This window comes from Ostrea edulis, chromosome 1 (genome assembly GCF_947568905.1).
Source record: "Ostrea edulis chromosome 1, xbOstEdul1.1, whole genome shotgun sequence".
NCBI classification, from domain to species: Eukaryota; Metazoa; Mollusca; class Bivalvia; order Ostreida; family Ostreidae; genus Ostrea; species Ostrea edulis.
In genome coordinates this window covers 26671091-26691134 of record NC_079164.1, presented here as the reverse complement: position 1 = coordinate 26691134, position 20044 = coordinate 26671091, and the positions used below count along the sequence as shown (strand labels likewise).

General features: G+C 35.5%; 1 protein-coding gene across 6 annotated transcripts; it reads right to left on the bottom strand.

The window, feature by feature from the left end:
* Window positions 1–1394: 1394 nt before the first annotated feature.
* LOC125663839 (ankyrin and armadillo repeat-containing protein-like) lies at window positions 1395–20041 on the bottom strand. Of its 6 annotated transcripts, none has more exons than XM_056153670.1 (12): window positions 19939–20041; window positions 19274–19372; window positions 18346–18486; window positions 17944–18067; window positions 15733–17703; window positions 15222–15264; window positions 11604–13201; window positions 5457–5701; window positions 4856–5012; window positions 4248–4395; window positions 3629–3748; window positions 1395–3304 (listed from the first exon to the last, which is right to left on the bottom strand). In XM_056153670.1, the coding sequence occupies exons 6-12, from the start codon at window positions 15242–15244 to the stop codon at window positions 3004–3006; spliced, it is 2592 nt and encodes an 863-aa protein (XP_056009645.1). In that variant the 5' UTR covers window positions 15245–15264; window positions 15733–17703; window positions 17944–18067; window positions 18346–18486; window positions 19274–19372; window positions 19939–20041; the 3' UTR covers window positions 1395–3003. The 6 variants fall into 6 exon arrangements, with proteins under 6 accessions (XP_056009645.1, XP_056009595.1, XP_056009692.1 ...); XM_056153620.1 differs by having other exon boundaries at window positions 18346–18482; XM_056153717.1 differs by lacking the exon at window positions 19939–20041 and having other exon boundaries at window positions 19274–19830.
* Between the last annotated feature and the right edge of the window lie 3 nt (window positions 20042–20044).

Here is a 20044-nt window from a genome sequence, read left to right as displayed (position 1 = left end):
AGAGTTCCTCATTGACAGTATCTTCGTGGTCTATGGTAATCAGGTATTCCAACAGTGTTGGAATTCTCTTGGGCATGAATTGTGCTCCTTTGTTAGTTGGCTTGTTATTATATTCATATGAAGCAAAATTTATTCAAAAACCTCTACGCGAGAAAAAAATCTCTTGCTGTGGCCTTCAATTCGACAATTGGATATATCGACGACATTTTATCTATTAAGTAAACAATAATAACTTTCATTCATATGTCGATTTGATATATCCCTGTGAGTTCGAAATAAAATACACCACAGTCGTCCACTTCTGCTTCATACTTGCGATATTCTATTGAAAGTAGATATTAACGGCAAATTAACAACTCAACTTTATGACAAACGGGATGATTTCAACTTCTCGATCATCAACTTCCCATATTTATGTAGCAATATTCCATTATCACCTGCATATGGTGTTGATATCTCTCGACTGATTCGATAGACAAGAGCTTGTTTTGAGTATGGTCAGTTTTTAAATTGAGGCAAGCTACTGACAAATAAGTTAATGGTACAGGGGTTTCAACAGCCTCGTTTAAAGTCAGCATTTCGCAAATTCTATGGTCATTATAACGATCTAGTTTGCCAAAACAATCTATCATTGGGTCAAGTGCTGTCTGACGTGTTTCATACCGATTATTATACCTTTCTTGGCACACTGATTTTGACTACGGATAACTCCGTTTACCTGATCAGGATATAGGGTTCATATGGCGGGTATGACCAGTCGACAGGGGGTGCTTGCTCCTCCTGGGCACCTGGTACATGTACCACCTCTGGTGTGTCCAGGGGTCCGTGTTTGCCCAACTATCTATTTTGTATTGCTTATAGGAGTTGTGGGATTGATCACTGTTTATTGTCTTCATCTTTCATAAGTGTGTTCGCTGTAACCATGTTTTACTGTAAGCATGGATTCATTATAAGTGTGTTCACTGTAACCATGTTTTACAGTAAGCATAAATTCAGTACAAGTGTGTTCGCTGTAACCATGTTTTACAGTAAGCATAAATTCAGTACAAGTGTGTTCGCTGTAACCATGTTTTACAGTAAGCATATATTCAGTACAAGTGTGTTCACTGTAACCATGTTTTACAGTAAGCTTGTATTCATTATAAGTGTGTTCGCTGTAACCCGTGTTTTACTGTAAGCATGAATTCATTATAAGTGTGTTCGCTATAACCATGTTTTACTGTAAGCATGGATTCATTATAAGTGTGTTCACTGTAACCATGTTTTACTGTATTGTGTAGGTAGAGAAACAGGTTATTTTTCCTATGGCACTGGAAACAGCTAGTTGTTCTTATGTCTTAGATAATTGTCTGCTTGCTGAAGACTCATGAAATAAAAAAACCAAATCTAAGCCATTTCCAGAATATTAAGATTTTTATTATGGTAAACATGTAAAGCATTCACAAGTGACAGTACAGTCCAAATGTATGACATTTAAAGTACATGTACCTGTTGTTTCGAAATGTTAAATGTTTGTTTTTGATAGTGTTTTTAACTAAGTATTATTCATGTCAGTAGATCCAAGATTTATATTCAAAATCACATAATGGCAAATCCTGAGCAAGTTGTACAAAAAATAAAAATTGTGTGGTGCAGCTTTGAACTGTGGACGTAATTTGGACACAAAATGTTCACGACATATACGATCAACACAGATACCCATCACACAATAAAACAGATTTGAAAACGTGTACAAAAATAATCTGAAATGATTCAGTCATGCGTGACACTATTTCTAATGCAAAGACTCATTTCCGAAATAGAACAGCGTTTGCACATTTAGCTGTCGTCATTTGGCACACTATGAAATGCACAGGACAGAGCAAATTAGCATCTATCTATTAAATTTTATCTTAAAAAAATGTTTTTCAATGTAATCACATTTAAAAAATGTCAAATGAATCTGGAGGTGAAAAAAATTGGTGACAAAAATATCATGATTTAATATTGGATTTATAGAAATAAACTTTGTCAAGTTTGTATGTTAGATAAGGTGTATTGATAGCATGTATTAGATGAAATAAACATAATGCATTAAATATTGCATTCTCAAATCAAACAAACAAGTATTAATCTTAATACCAACCTCAAACCAAACATAGTTATAGGAATTTATCACAGATCTGCTTGTAGATGTCATACCATGTATGACAATAAATATACATGTAAAACTAACAAACACTACTAGTACTACTGCAGCCACCAGCACTACATTCACTCAACCATAACAAATCACCACAACCATGAGTACAGAGTAAGACTGTAGAAAATTCTAATAGTTATAGGGGAAAATCAAATATCAAATACTAGTCAGTGGCGGCTCAGAGGGGGGGGGGGGGGGGGGGGGGTTCCAGGGGTTTGAACCCTCCTTTCGTCAGAAAATTTTGTTAAAAACAGTAAAAAATAACACAGTTTGAGGGTGGAACTCCCCTTTTGAAAACCAAAATTAACCCCCTTTCAAAAATTCCTGGATCTGCCCTTGCTAATAACTCAAGAATTATTTACTGGCAATATAGTTCCTATAGATAATATCATTATTAAATGCTATTAAATATGATAAAAAGATAATACGCTGCTTTACATTGCACTCATTTAAAATTCGGTCATAGACGAGAAATATCGAGGCACTACTTCAGTGAGAAGATCCACCAGGAAGTTAAAAAAAAATCACACAGGTAAATAACTAAATATTGCTTAGAGATTATAAACACAGGGAATAGCATCAGAGATTGTGAAAAAAGACGAACATAAGTAATATGTTACATGTCATGTGCACACAGCTAGTACGTCCAAAACACATATAAACACAAAAGTTAATGAAGATGAATTGAGATTTAAAAAAGAATATGTACAATTGTTCTATTATCAAATGATTAAACACAATGACTAGTGAAAGACTTGTTGCCTCCCGAGGTAACGTTATACTGACAACAATTAAGAGTGCCCTACATCAGACACACAGTATTAACTTTCTGCTTCTGCTGCTACAGGAAGTAGAGAACGTGAGGAATGCTGGGAATCCAAAGAAATCTGACTGGCATTGAGAGGTGTCCCAGAATTTAGTGGTGTCCCCGACTGTCTGGGCGTGGTTGCCTGTCGTGAACCTGAGGCTCGGGAGGACCTCCCCGTGATTCGGCCATCCTCACCCCCAATGTTTGATGTGGAACTTCTTGTATTACTCTCTCCCTCGATACTGATAAATGTAACGGGGCGATTATCATCAATCCCCATTGGACGATTTCCTATTAAGTTTGTTCTTCCCTCACTGAAACAAAATTAAAAATGCAAGTTCAATTTCTCATATTTCAAAGATATAGTATGAATATTTAAATAAATATTCAAAAATAAGTTTATAGATTTCAGTTTCTCAAACTTATTTAACAAGTACATGTACCATAAAACAGGACAGTAATGTGTGAGCATGCAACCCTTTCATACTGAGTCACTGTACTGTTAAAACCCATCCACAACCCTGTTGTGAAGGGGGGGGGGGGAGCAATTACATGTTATCAACGATATGTACATTAATATACACGTTGTGCATGTATTGATATTTTCACTGCTCCCTATATCTGTTGGGTATACTCACGGTATTGGAGGTAGTCCCACTTTCTTGTAGTGTTGCCACGCCTCTAGAAAGGCAGGACTCATCTTGCTCTTCTTGGTATAATGCAGCAGTATCCTCATCAGGTATGGATCAGTACGGCATCTACAGACAAACACACAGGTTAGGTGGAGAGTAACTTCAGATATCTGTTTGTAAATTTATCTTTTCTAGATAATTTCTGATTTCTACATGTTTAGTTCCCTGTAATCCAAGATTCCGTCTATATGCATATGTCTGAAGAAGCTTTAACCTTAGCCATAAATTTTGAATGGATGGTGATACTTGGCTTTCATATTTCACATGTGCATTTCTTGTGACATTTTCTGTTTGGAGTGTCTTCAGTGAATGTGATTGGTTGCTTGGAGTGATTTCAGTGAATGAGATTGTTTGTTTGGAGTTACTTCAATGAATGCGATTGGTTGTTTGGAGTGATTTCAGTGAATGCGATTGATTGTTTGGAATGATTTCAGTGAATGTGATTGGTTGCTTGGAGTGATTTCAGTGAATGCGATTGGTTGTTTGGAGTGACTTCAGTGAATGCGATTGGTTGTTTGGAGTGATTTCAGTGAATGTGATTGGTTGTTTGTTTGGAATGACTTACTTGTTGAGCAGCTGTCTTTCACCAGTATGATTGTAGGAGAGGTACCCAAGGGCAATAGCAGCTGACCCTCGGACTTGTTCCGCGGAAGATACTAGCAGTTTACACAGATGCTCTATCGCATGAATGGATATCATGGCAGCTGGCACTCCTATTGAGCAGAAAAGATTATAAAATCATAAATATACACGCCATATGTATTCTCTAAATATAAAATGTACACAGGACACATATACAGTACACATACTATATAATTTATTTCCCAAATTACAGTCCAGTGGGGATCCGGGTTAGAATAGGTCCTCAGTAAAACTTGCTTGCTATAAAAGGCAGCTAAATGGGGCAATCCTTCGGATGAGACCACAAAAACCGAGGCCCCATGTCACAGTATGTATGGCACAATAAAGATTTCTCCCTACTCAAAGGCCGTAAGCGCCGAGCATATATATACCTAGATTTTGAAGCCCTTCATCGACCATGGTGACGTCTCCATATGAGTGAAAGATTCTCAAGTGGGACGTTAAACAATATGCAACCAACCAACTAAATTACAAACACTGGAAAACATATCTAAGTGTAGTTGTTACAAGCAGTTGTAAATTCTTACTCACCTGCCCTGGTGTGAGCGAGTCTAGCAATGCAGTCAGCAGCCAGAGAGAGGGTTTCACTGGAAGAGGAATCCTGGAGAAGGTCCACCAGGAGCTTGATTCCTGCCGCAGACGATAAAGCCTGCTCCTCATCAGGTATAATTCTGGCCAAGACCACCACCTGTTAAAAGTCACCGGACATTAGTTGTCAACTAGGATAAGTAAAGGGTTTTTAATTCTGAACAGTCAAAATGCTGCAATAAGCTTAAGAAAAATAAACGTCAGAGTAAAAAAAAAGTGCAAATTTCAATCATTTACTTTGATACAATAATGTTTCAGCCATTATTTCCATATAAAAAAAAGACTGCAATGAAAGCTTGCAGAATGTATAGATTTTAATATATCAGAGGTGATTTAATGTATTCATAAGCTGTTTGAGTCATTTTGGTGATAATCTGCAAACATGGCTTTGGCAGCTAAAGCCTCTTTCATGGTTTCAGTTTTACATATGTACACATTTAAATCGATCCAGTCATAAATTAAAATAAAATATTTTGAGGTACATGTATGAAATTTGAATTTCTGAGTAAATTTTCCCCTTTATTTTCAGTCTTCCCAAACTTACCTGGAAAGCTGCCAAGCACCTGTAATATTCATCCGGAGACTGTAGGAATGGACAGAAGCAGTTAAATCGGACACCACCCTGATCCGCAATCTCCTTCTGCTGGTTCACATTATTGTAGGCAAATGTGGCCAGCGCCAGCCCGGCGAGGAGACGAACATCCGGGTCCATGGAGTACATCATCTTCAGAATTCTGACATAGCTAAAGTCAATGTTGGAGTGTATGTCATCTAATATAGACTGGTTACCTGAAATAATGGAAATCAAGTTGCACTTTAGTATAATTACATGTTGTGTTTGATGCAGATGGATGTAGCAATTCTAATTAACCAAGCTTTTCACAGTTCCTCACTAGGTCATAGTATGTTATTTCATTGTTTTATGTTCATGGGCATGGTGGTGGTGGTGGTGGTGGGGGGGTGGTGGTGGTGGGGGGGTGGGGGGGGGGGTCCTGCATGCTGCTGCTGGCCATGGGTGGTGATCGATCTACAAATTTCTACATTCTCCAATCTTTTTTAGTAATAAGCTTTAATTTGCAGTTTCAGCATATACAGTAAAACATGTTTACAGCAAAGCGATATTGATTCCCAGTAATTTTGAAGCATAATATGAATTTATTGGATACGACAAATTATGTTAATAAATGTTTTGCCCCCAGCATTTCACTATCATTATAGTCTTTTATATACATGTATTCTTCTTGATCATTTATATATAATAACTTGTTCTTTTGACTGTCCTGCAACCTTTATTTATCATTCTGTTATAGTATGCTGTAAGCTCAATACAACACTAAAACCACGAGTGCCACTGACTCTGTAATAGATCATAGACGGACCTGACAAATCAAAGCCCACTTAACAATAATACACCACAATAAACAAAGACAAATTTTTCTTCTGCTCGAATAATGTCTTAACGTAGATACATGTATCATAAAGAAAGTCAAATTAGGTACTTATTAGTAAATTAAACTTTTCGGTAAAGTTCTCTTTACAATTCATATCACCAAGGGCCAACTTGGCATTACAGCACGTTTCTGTATGAAAAAATTTATAATCCTTCTGGAAACTACTTAACACATTTAATTTCAAAAGCTGGTTGTTGACTGAGATTAATCATGTTAAGGTACACACATTCTACTGTCTAAACACCAAACATTCTGTCTGTGTACTGTTTGAAAATCTTTAAATACATGTACAGTATATGAACTTTCTGTTACAATAGTCATTACACACTTTTTTGTATGAAAAGGTGGGTTCTCAGACCACTTCAGAATTAGGTGAATTTCTATGAACGGTTATAAATTTGTTAAGAATGAAAGCTTTTGAAGGTTACATTATTAACATTGGTCGATTATTTTGAACATGTCATTGCACAAAAATATCTGTCAGAGACTTTTAAACCCCTCTCTTGTTATGTGTGTAATAGGAAGGGAGAAAATGCACTGGAACAGATCAGGATTCAAACCGTGGACCCCCTGAATCTCTAGTCAGGTGCTCTACCATTTCTGAGCTATCTGGCCATCAGCGATTGCACCCATTTGACTGCCACAGTCATGTGCAAAGTGCTGATTTCTGAAAAATGTTGTGATGTTCAACTGAAACAAATTATTGTTTATCACATCCTCCATTCCAATATACAAGTAGTCACTGTTTGTTTTGGGGTTGTTGTTTTTTTGTTCGTAATAGGAAAAGGAATAAAATGAAATGGACCAGACCAGGATTCAAGCCCAGGCCTTCGGAATTACTAGTCAGGTGCTAGAAGTGCAGAAGCTACCAACTGAACTATCTGGACACCTGCCTGACCACCACACTCCTCCCTCCTTAGAGGTCTTCACCCTCAAAAAACACCAACACTGGCTCTTCCCTGGCTGGTCTGTCACCTGTCACTTCCTGGGCATGATCACGGCACCAAATTGTAACAGGAGAGGGAGAAAAATGCGACGGACCAGACCGGGATTGGAACCCGGGCCCCCTGAATCTCTAGTCAGGTACTCTACCAACTGAGCTCTATGCACACCAGCAATTAAACATGCCTGACTGCCACTGTATCAGAGTTCTCTTACTCAGAATGTCCCTTAATGGTACAGAAAGAGTTGGTTAATGATACTACAATCTAACAGAGACACATGTAGTGGGCTTCTACAGTCTTAAATTGATCAGTTAGATTCAAATATCAATCTATTTACTGGGATTGATTGATTTTTCTATAAATAACAGTGTTTTTTATGTTTACCTATACTCTACATCATTTTCTCTCTCATAATAATACAGAACCTGTAACCTGTACAATAACAAACGATGCATGACTCAACATGTACCTCATAGACCTTTGCTAATTACGGGTTTAATGAATAAAAGAAAATTAAATGACATATATGAATGACCTTGGCCCCCAATATGATAGACAGCCTAATTGTCAATACAATGTATTGGTGGCAAATTGAAATCTATATTTAGACCTAGTATAATGTAAAAGTACCATATTAAAAAAGTCTTTTCACAAATTAATATATACATCCAAACGAATTACACAACTTCTAAAATTGCTCAAAAGTAATATTGTCAACATGACATCATTGGAAAGAAGGGTAACCTTTCACGTACATAGACAGGACAAAAGAAGGGCAAACAATATACCATACACTGAATCTTTGATACCGGGAGGGGGGAGACAAACTCCAACGATTTATTATCCATTACACCCTCAGTCTGACAGCATTTGCAATGTTGTTTGTTAAAAATGTGTTCAATTCTCACTTTAAACAATAAGAATATGGTAAGCAATTCATCTTAGACTATAAATTTAATTTGAATGAAATTATAAGCTTAATTTGTTTACATAGTTTTCACACATTAGTAAACTCAATTGTTAAAGTATCTCCTTTAATGACATTTGCTACAACATTTTTCAAAATTATGAAAAAGAAAACTAAATTTATGTTTTTATAAGTGAAATTAAAACAATTTATCACATGAAATTTAAATATTTATTCCCACGATTTTTCATTTTAGTCCAAAAACAGTGTGTGGGGGGGGGTGGGGGAGGGGGGAGGGGGGTTGCATGTAGAGTTATATAGGGAGGGAAAATATCTTTTGAAGATTATTGAAAATCTATAAGTCCCTAAGGAATTTCATAAAAATTATAACAATCAAATATACATATATCAACCCATTCTTCCATTTTTTGTTTATGACATTTGATGTCCCAATCTCTCACCAGAGGGCGTTATGCTACGCTCCACAACACCTCTGTTATCGTCTAATTTACAAGAATTTTGTAAAACAGAGCGTCTTTGAAAATAAAATAAATCTGCATTATTTTCATAAATAAAACATACATTTATGAGTTAAAAACACATTGGTAGGTATCGAACGCTGTATTACGATAGTGCAACCTCCATATTTATGGAACTATTTTGTCTTGTCAAATGTATTATTTCACTTTCACTTAGTAACTATGGACTCTACATTAAAAAAAACTAGCGAGATTATAATGATGAAAATCTGACATTGCACAAAGAACAGAAACGTGCCTTTCTGTTGGAGTCAAGGACGTCATTTTGTCCGTGCGAGATCATATGGTTAGCCGAACTATTTATCAGACGATAACAGAGGTGAAAGTGAAGCTTGGTAGCGCGCCCTCTGGTGAGAGAATTGTTGATGTCCTTATAAGAACAGCCCAGCTTTCTAATAGTTTGAGTTTAAACTGCGAAAAGTATCAAATATTTGGAACCTTGACAGGTGACCCAATTCTGCTTAAGATATGCAACAATCACATAAGTGTATTTAGGATTAAAGTTTCAATTTTATAATAATCACCCTTCTACCACATGGGCAGAGGTTTAACATCTACCATGGTTTATCATGTATAGTATGATGTAACACTAATGTTAAAGATCACCTCTATTGTTCAGTCTATAAAAGAAACCTCCCAGGGCCAGTAAACATATCAATCAACACTGAATTCTTAATCCTTTATTGGAAAGTTCCCTTGTCATTCTCATAAAAAGTTTATGTCAATTGCAGGGATCTGCACTTGACAGTGTTTCAATTCATCCTTGTGTGTCATACATTTGTGAAAAGAATTCAAAGTCAGATCTGAAAGATAAGACTCAATTTAAAAGTATCACAGTATTGAACACTGTCAATAATTTACATTTCTTGTTCATTTTCTGTCTAAACATTCAAAACCCAATTCCTCGTGAAAATAATGTTATCATGAACCCCAAGTCTTTTAAAGTCTTTTAACTGTAACTGATATTTGAAATTCACACCATGGAACAATTCTGACAGCTAGGATTTAATTCAGATTGCTAGGAGGTTGTACAAACGATGAAACCTTTATACTTCTAATGTTTTTATTGGACATTAAAGCTCTTTGTCATTTTGTCTTCAAAGAACGGTACATTGATATATCACTGTGATTTAATGTGTGGGGATACACATGTATGTATGCATATCCTATAAGTACCCTGGCCTATAATTTCCCAATAAAATAGACACATATAAATGTTCGACTCAATTTAGTGAAATGAACAAGGTGCACTCTGATCTACATCATTACCTTAAACTTTGGCAATTATAAATGTCAAATTCAAACTTTAAATTGACATTCATCAATCAACATAATTATATCCAGTTAGAGGTTCTAAAAGGGAACTCTTTATGGTTTTCTATTTTCTGTATGGTTCAAGTACATGTTTATCACAAAAAATATGGACTAGCTCTCAATCTTTAATGTACTCTTTGGAAAACGGAATGATATATTATGCTAAATGAAAAATTCAATTGCACCCTTTAAGTGTGAGCAAATAAATAAAATTCATAGGGTAATAAATTAAGACATATTTCATGTAACACAGTAAATTAATTTTTCATAATGTGTTTTTCAAATCAATATTTAAAAGTAACAAAACATGCACTTGTTCTGGAAACCTTATTTCATACCCACTGTAACTTTCAACAAAAATTGGTTCTTTTAAAAGAGGTTCAAAGGCCATATCACTCACATGAGGAATGCAGTTTACCATTTAAAACATTAAATCCCTATTGACCTGATGGGGTCTTAGAGTGAATAAATTTAAATCAATCTAACATGTCAATTTGATATAGTGTACCTTTTGCAGAGCATCTGCAACCCAGGAGCCATAGTAGTGTTCTTCTGAAGATCCACAGGGTCAAAAGTTTTAAATGTAGAAAAATTTCTCATACAATTAAGACTATTACTTATCAGAAATTTATAAGCTCAGATGGGCCAAAAATGCTGGACTGCATTGTACATAAATTTTCAGTTAGAAAAATTACATCCAAAAAGATGTGTTCTTGCAATTATCCGCCGTTAGTCCTCAAGTTATCAAAGTTTGGAGCATATAATAAGTTACGTAAATTATAATCAACTGAGTTCAAATATGCAGAATTGTTTTTGAAATCTGATTGTGAGGGACACACCGAAGTCTAAGCGTGTTGGATATAAAACAAAAACTGGAAATCATTAAATACCCCTACCATTACGAGTCATTTACGACCACTGGACCCCGGGATTATCCAGGCATTCAAAGCACAAATGTAGTAAATAAAATTTGTTTGATTTCTTATGACAGCTGTACACATCGTTACCCCCCCCCCCCCCTTATAATGCCAAAGTTGCCGAGGTACAACGGGGGATCACTGTATACATTAATTACAAGCTCAAGATGGTGACCCATTCCCTATAAAGACTTTACTTTTCACCAGGTACAACAGCTATATAAATTGATAGCTTTTTGACATTTTTTCTTTGAAAATTGTCAGTATCTATATACTACATGTAGGTCTGTCAGCCCATGTGGTGCTTAAAATGCCTTAGGTCAGTAAAGCATTGCATGTAGGCATAGAAATAAGACAATGACCCACTAAGAAAGGATTTCCTTGTCATCAACTATAATTACCAGAATATCAGACATACCGGTACATTATATATATATATAATGCATGACAGTCATAATAACAAACTATATTTCGTTATAACCAAACTTTGTTACATCCAATTAAAATGTCCATTACTTTTTCTCTTATTGGGGATGAGCATGCGTTTGTTATAAGTGCGTTTGTTATAAGTGTGTTTTACTGTTTATCTCTATTTTACACCTAAAAATAAATATCTCACCAAGTGAAACGCATGCTAATGTCAGGGCCGACTCCACTTGGATCATCTGGTTTCTAGAATGCACCATCAGGGCCACAATCAGCTTAATTCCTCGAATGGTCATGATGGTATTTTGATTCTTCTTATGTGGCACATACCCCACTCCAAGACACAAGAATCTGATGGCACGTATCACACTTAACACAATGTACTCTTTCTCTGACCGTATCAGCCTACCCAACGGTGCTATACCATTAGCATTGGCAATATCAGACTGGTAGCTCAATGGGCCCTGAGCTAGAACCCCAAGTCCTTCTGAGCCAATAAAATTCAAGTCCTCCGACAAACTGTTAATAAATTCTACTAGAGTTCCTACACCCATGCGTTCTGATATGAACCTTTTCACATCAAACTCTCTCCCTGCAATGGCCCACAAGGCTAATGCTGTCTTTTCCTTCACAACTTCTGCTCGAGTGGTGCCAAGCAGCTTCAAAAGAAGTTCTTGCACTTGGTCAGATAACATTTGTTTTTGTGAGTATGGATTGCTTGCTGCCATTTTACGAATACACTCGACAGCCGTCACTTGAATGTCCTTGTTTCGAAGCCGTGTCACTGCTAGAACATGAGGGATCACGCCTGAGTCCACAAAGCTATTCTGGTTGACCTCGTGATTGTAGCAGATCTTACCAACAGTTCGACAGGCTGAGTTTAGGAAGTCCTTGTCTTTCTGGTCCTCCAGCAGCTGGACTAGGATCTGCACACATCCCTGTTGTTGCCCCACCAAGTCTTGATATCTCTTCTCATGCTCTGCAATGTTTCCCAGGCAGTCTATCACTTGGACCAGCACCTCCGGATTATGAATTGTCTGCATCACCTTGATCAAGCTTGGTATTCCATTATTCTGGGACTCAGCCTCAGCATAGTCTTTTACTGTTGCCATTTCCTTGAGGATTTCTGCTGAGAGCTGAATTAGATGATGGTTGGTGGACTTCAGAAGTCTGATGAAGGTGGGAATTCCCCCAGAACTTAAAACTTGCTCTTTTATTTCATCCTTCTCTATGATGTTCAATAGAGTCTGGAATGATGGGATTTTAGCTTCCTCTCCAATGGTAGACTTGGCAACCTTAATGATAACAGGAATTCCACCATGATCGTAGAAAGGCTTCCAGTTTGGATTGATACCATCTGCTTGACTACCTTGGGTCAAAGTTCGCAGAGATCTCCCAGCAGCCTCTGCTTCCTCATCACTCTCAGATGTAACAAATCTCAACAAATTCTTCCATACTGGAATTTTCTCAAATTCTTTCTCAATAAAATAATTTAGCAGATCAATGAAGCCCTTCATAGCACACATTTCCACTGCCCCATGATTCTCAGAATTGATGGTATCAATCTTGGAGCCCAGCTCTATCATCTGATGAACAGCATCGATTTTCCCCCCGTCCACTGCACACAAAAATGGTGTGAGATTTTTGCCATCTGTGGTCTCCAGCTCCAACAGGGTGGGGTCATCTTTGACAAAAAACTGGATGGACTTTAGGTAGCCCCTGTTGGCAGCTTGGTGGATCTGGGCCCACCCAGAGGCATCAAATTCATCAGCCATGCTGATTCCACTGGACCTACAGTAAAGCAATTAGCAGTTATAATTTTATTTTAGTCCATTGTAAGACAAATTCTCTCAAAGAATGACTTGCCAAATAAAAATTATTGGATTTTATGTAGTCTTATTCTATATTCAGTCAGAATATGAAAATGATAATACATGTAGTACAGATCAAAAACTTCCACTTTTCTAGATAAAATGTAGATGGAAATGCAAATTTATTGATTGTCTGTAAAATCAAAGTTCATCTGGTAAAGGAACCAAACATTTACACCTGTATTTCAATCATTTACATCTACAATCTATTATGATTGATTCCTGCAGCCAAGACTACTCAATAACAGTTCTGTAGGAGAAGGATTTATCTTTTGTCATACATATCAAAAATTGATATGTGTTTAATTGGCATGCTTGGAAATAGATTGTGCCCCAATTAATTAGATTCAAAGAATGCTGAAAATATCAATAGTAAATAGTCTAACTCATAAGGGATGTGTAGTGTATTAAATCAGTTTAGAAACATATGTCCCTTTTATTACAGCATACTGTTAAGAATTCATGATGAACATACAAAAAATCAATTTCTATTCAGTATTGGGGATGTGCATCAAAAGTCAATATTGACAGATTATCATGTCTAACAATAAGAGGAAAGATATTTTCTAAACAGTTTGACCAGTGTTTTCAGAAATAATATTTCGAATAGAAGTGTGCATGATACACATGCAGACAATTAGACCTCCATATCCTTGAGTCATGCACCTTAAATTAATGAATATATCTCAGCTATTGAACACTGATGTAGAGATAAGATAATAATTAAAGGTACAGTGTAAGGCAATATGTATCCCTTCTGAATCACAAACCAAAGCTCTGACACTATCACACACATGAATGTTTAAACTGCTAGTCTTTAATTACTGTCAATGGCAAGGCATCATTTAAATACCAGTGCATACCAAAGCTCTTGATAGATTGTATAGTGATATAGGCATGAATTATTATCAAACTAAATCATTTGTTAATCAAAATTGCATATAGATATCTATTCTTTGCAGATTATAGCTCAGCTTCCATCATTCAACAAATATTTTCTAACAAATATTTGTCAAACAAAAACAAAACCTTTCTAGTGGAGAAAGAGAGAGAGATCAGATTATATAATAGATAATTTGGTTCCAAAAATTTACCAGTTTTTAAACTCACACCCTTACCAAAATATAAGCCCTCGGGCACATAAAAGCCACAAGTTTGCTGCAACTATTGGAGGAAAAGTTGCCGCAAGTGCATTTTTCGTATGTAAATTAGTTTCTGGCACACAGTTTGCCGCAAACTTGTGGCACACATTTCATTTTGGTAAGGGCAATTCAAAAAACAATTTACATTATTTAAGAAAATAAAACATTACTGATGATTTTTGCTTTTATACATTTTTTTAATGGTTCAAGATTGTTTGACACTCTGCTGCAGTCACACAGCATTTTTCTTTCTACTCCTAAATAACTTTTGCATTACTACGTGTAATTTAAAATAGAAATAGAACTTTACTCAGAACACTTGATATAATATACCAATATCACATTGAACACTGCACAATGACTTCACATCTTATACCTAAATATTATAATCTTTTATACATAAAATCAATTTATCAATCATGGATATTAACATTTTTGTGATGTAATTTTCTGAAATTCAAATATCAAAATGCTCAAATCTGTGCAGTGTTACGATGTATACTGCACGTGTACATATTTTAGTGTTATTCCAATATTAGCAGCTTTTGGCAGGGAAACAAGAGCCCTATTTCATGGTTGCATTAAAATTTGAATTCTTTATTAGTCCATTAACATATATACAGAAGAAGGCCTAATTCATTATTACGCTAAATAGCGCAATATCAGCTCGATCGACAGCGCTAAATTTTAAATACGCTAAGATAGGTACACATACAGTCACATTTATGATTCCATCCACGAAAATAATATAATATTTGCTCAAATACACATGGTAAATGTTCATAAAGCAACGTTTACTTGAATCCTGATCGACTCCCCATCTCAATCAGAACGTGTTACTCTGAAAGTGTATCACATATTACATATATTGTAACAACATTAATGATGATGTGTCAGGTGATGACCAACAATGGGAATCTCTCACACAATATAGAGTTTGAGAAAGAGCTAATATAGAAAATGACTGCTTGCCAATCCTAATTAAGTACCATATGCTGGTTTCATAATTAAAATATTGTTACCTTATTGGAATACAATCCAATTAACTATCTAGGCCTTTAACTGAATCTTAAAATGTTCTCGACATTGATCTTTTAATTTTCTTCAAAAGATTTCAATTAAAAAATAAAACATTATATTGCAGTACCAAAATGACCGTGCAAATTCAGTGCACATGTTAGCATTGCTAGTAAACATACACATACGCAACACATTTAAGAGACTGATCAGGTTCGGGTCATTGCCAGTCACTGGCATAAAACAAATAAACAGGGAAAATGCAATGTTCATCAACAAATGAAAACTGTACCTTGCTACGTGTGAATAGGTCCAAGCATCATTCTTTGCGACATATTTACGTCCACTGCCACTTCCCCAGTTTTCTAACCTTTTCCGTGATTGGTTGCTAAGCGCGCACCTGCAGGGAGCTTATCTAGCCTGGTTCCCGAGGCCTTCCGATGTGCAAGCACGAAGGCCAGGCACTCACTGTCGAATGGATTCTTCCACTGATCAAAATCCAATATGGCGGACTCACTGGTAAGTAATGGGAATGTACGTAAATGAGCGTATCATGGCTTAATTAGCTGTGTCACTTTCGATTTTATGTCATTAATTGCCAGAGACAGACCTTAGGAAATATATAATACTTGGTTTTCCATGTGACACGCTTGTTTGATATAGTCTTATCCCTTTGTTTTCAAGTAAGTAGGTGATTCGTCAACTCGCATATTTTTCACGTGTGTTAAATTAAATCTAACCGTGTCACTTCGTTTTTTCTACTATTGTTGGGTTGCATAGAGTTGCTGGTGAAGATATAGACTGAGTTTTATAGATGACACGCACCAGTTTTCCTATTTCGAACCGGCAATTTCAGATCGAATTTCCTCCACTCATTTTGACTGGTTATCCTTGTAAAGCAGTATAAATATTATTGCAACTGCTAGCTGTTTATGAGTCTCCCTTACATGTTGTAAATAATTGATATTAAGCAAGGCATAACATTTTATCCTAGAAAGATAGAAGTTACACCTACATGCACTAATTGTGTAAACACATACAATGTGAAAATGGACAATAAAGTTTTAATTTGGCCTTATGATTGATTGACTGTATATTGTTTAACGTCCCTCTCGAGAATATTTCACTCATATGGACCCAAGAACTTCCATCCAATGATTTTCAGGACCTATTATGTTGCAATCTTATGCTAGTTCAGTTTTTAATATGTAAGTTAGTCATTATTTGTTTCTCTATTTCTTAAAATTCATTCATATTCAAGGGTCACCATCAATTGCTTGTATTTAGACCTATACTTGATACTTTGGTCTTTTCAGCAGTAAGGGTCAGATCGTTCTTAATTAATTGTGTCACACTTGTGAAACAAGATTTCAGTTTATAATCTTATTCAATGATCACTCTTTTCTCACAATATGCAATCAGGTACAGAGGACCTATTCTGACCCAGATAATCACTGGGTTACAAAGACATTTCTTTGAACTAGTTTTAAAGGTATTTCACATACAGAAATGCTAGATTTATTTAAATTTCAGAATATTAGACTTTCTTCTTGAACAAGGAATATATTCAATTCAAATGCTTTATTGATGACTACCAAACATGAGGCATACATTATATATACTTGTATATATATATATATATATATATATACATATATCACACAAACCAGTATCAACTGTACAGAATAATGCAATATTTACTCTCCAAGGCTACCAGTTCTTAATGTATGCCAACATGGTGTAATGGTGCACACTTTCGTATCTGTACGATGGAGGAACAGGTTCGATTCCTGTTGTTGGCTTTCCTTTGAAAGAACTAGTAGAGATCTTCCATTGTTTAAGAATACGACAATATCATAGCATTTAATGTCAAAGACACACACTTGCGCAGAAAACATGTTTACTAATGAAATAGCTAAATTTCATTTACACTAATTATTTGCATAGAAAAGGTTTTTAACAGAAGAGGGTTGTGATCAAGCATTTCTTGTGCAACACATTCCAATCTGAAAGTTAGCAAAATTCCTCATAAGTGTTATCCCCAAGTAACTGAAACATGTCTGTGTTATATATTTTGAAGGTTCTTTAATCTCCACATGAAACAATGCCAAATCTCCTTTTTAAGGTCTTTCTAGTCACGTATTTCTCATGTCATAATGTGGAATGAATTGTTACTCCTCCTACTGCTAGCTAACTTTTTGATATGAGAACTGACACTCTCAAACTTCCTCCATGAGTCTTTCTCAAAAAGCTCACCTCTGATCTAAAAATTATAAACAATGTCACAAACATCAGTATAATCAGTAAAGATTTGTATCAGGAATAGTAGTAAATACACAATGCACATACATCATAAATATTAATTATGTCATAATTTTATCATAGATAAATAATGAAACAAGTCTGTAATTTTTGTAGAAGATGAACAACCAACTGTGAATTTTGAATGTCAATATATTTCCCTTTTCTTCTAAAGTTTTATATTCATGCAGGTTTTACTTACACAAACAAGAGGGAGGGAATGCTGATGTCTGCTTGTATGCATGCCACATTCGTCACTTCCACTCAGAAATTTCTCATTTTCAATAAAGTCATCTGAAGATCTGGCCTCTCCTTTTTAAAAGGATCTGCATGATGCACCCGAAATAAAACAAGGTAGGTCAGTTCATTATATACAAAAAAATCATGCATTTGTCACTATTGTGTTTTATCAAACCAGAAAATGTCAGTATTGAATTTAATCAATTTGGGATTGAATTTCTTCCACTAACAAAGGGAACATATTTTAGAATATGATAAACTTCTTAACTCACCTTTAGATGCCAGAAATAATTGTTTTTATTATTGCTATAAGAGGTGGGAAACTTGAAATAACAGACTGTAACAAATTGATTTAGTTGTTAACCTGTTCTGGAAGTCTGTAATTCTTTATTCAAGTTGGATGTCAATTCCTTCCAATATGAATTAGTGTGGAGGAGGATGGGTCCTTGAATACCCCTTTAGAAATTCTTTCTCCATCTCTTTCCATCTGGAGTCTGTAGACTAACTACATGGTAAAATAAAGAGATCAATCTGGTTATCTTTCTTTTCTTTTTTCCACAAAACTATATTAAGAATCATTAATTTGGTACACAAGTACCACTAGACAAAATTTTCAATACAGTGAGAGGAACATAAATGCAAAACTTTGTTTTGGGGAATGAATGAGGGTTTCTCCAGATGGTGATCTTCTACATTTTTTTTCTTTGAAGATTTAGCAGGTGTGAATTTAGTATCAAATCCAAGCAGTACCAACGAGTTTGTGCAAAAGCATAACAATGAATGTTACTATAGCGCCATATCATGTACTTCAAATTATGTAAAATTTGTTTTTGTTGTTAGATACAGAATTCCTGGCTACTACATAATATTTTTAAATTGAAGTGTATGAACTCAGTTCTCTCATAAAGAAGACAAAGAATTTGAGTTACAAACAAATGCAAAATATAATGCTAACACAAATATAGAATACCTCAATGTATAACATTTGGCAATATATAAAAACTGTGGGCCGACCTACAAATATAATTTTGGACAAGCGGGACTGTGAGTCAGAGAGGAATAGTAACTGTTGACAATGAAATTGTTCGTGATCCCCTCTGAAATCTGCAGAATATTCACAGTAAACCAAAGTAACAACAGAAACTTTAAATCATGCCTATTGGATCAAGCATAAAGTTGGCAGGTCAACATAAGAATTAAATAATTGACACTGTCAGAGACCATGATACTGAATTATAAAATGCATAAATAGCCTTATCTCCTACACAAGCAATATATACATCTTATTATACCTGTTGGCATGGTTTTGCATATTCATGAAGCATTATATATGAGGGTGTTTTTTCACCCACTATCATATGTTTCTTCTTTCCATATGTATGGAAAATTATCTGAAATTAAAACAATTAATATACATAGTGATACACATGTATATAATTTCGAGAATCTGTAAAATTGTACACTTTAAGTCCAATAAAAGCTTAAAACACCTCCATCATCACACACAAAAGTAATCGTTTAAACTTCAGCTATAGCCTATATAGTCTTATCAACGTAAAGCACATCATGAGATCTATATGTAATCAAAAATTGTCCAAAAATGAGTGGAGGAAATTCGATCTGAAATTGCCGGTTCGAAATAGGAAAACTGGTGCGTGTCATCTATAAAACTCAGTCTATATCTTCACCAGCAACCCTATGCAACCCAACAATAGTAGAAAAAACGAAGTGACACGGTTAGATTTAATTTAACACACGTGAAAAATATGCGAGTTGACGAATCACCTACTTGCTTGAAAACAAAGGGATAAGACTATATCAAACAAGCGTGTCACATGGAAAACCAAGTATTATATATTTCCTATGGTCTGTCTCTGGCAATTAATGACATAAAATCGAAAGTGACACAGCTAATTAAGCCATGATACGCTCATTTACGTACATTCCTATTACTTACCATTGAATCCGCCATATTGGATTTTGATCAGTGGAAGAATCCATTCGACAGTGAGTGCCTGGCCTTCGTGCTTGCACATCGGAAGGCCTCGGGAACCAGGCTAGGA

Bases quoted from the DNA above. Each gene is read 5' to 3' on its own strand.
- LOC125663839 (XM_056153670.1), bottom strand. From the start codon at position 15,244: ATGGGGAGTCGATCAGGATTCAA. The intron at 5,013-5,456 runs GTAAGTTTGGGA...GACTTTTAACAG, and splicing joins GGTGCTTGGCAGCTTTCCAG to GTGGTGGTCTTGGCCAGAAT. The intron at 3,749-4,247 runs GTAAGTCATTCC...GTTTGTCTGTAG, and splicing joins GAAAGACAGCTGCTCAACAA to ATGCCGTACTGATCCATACC.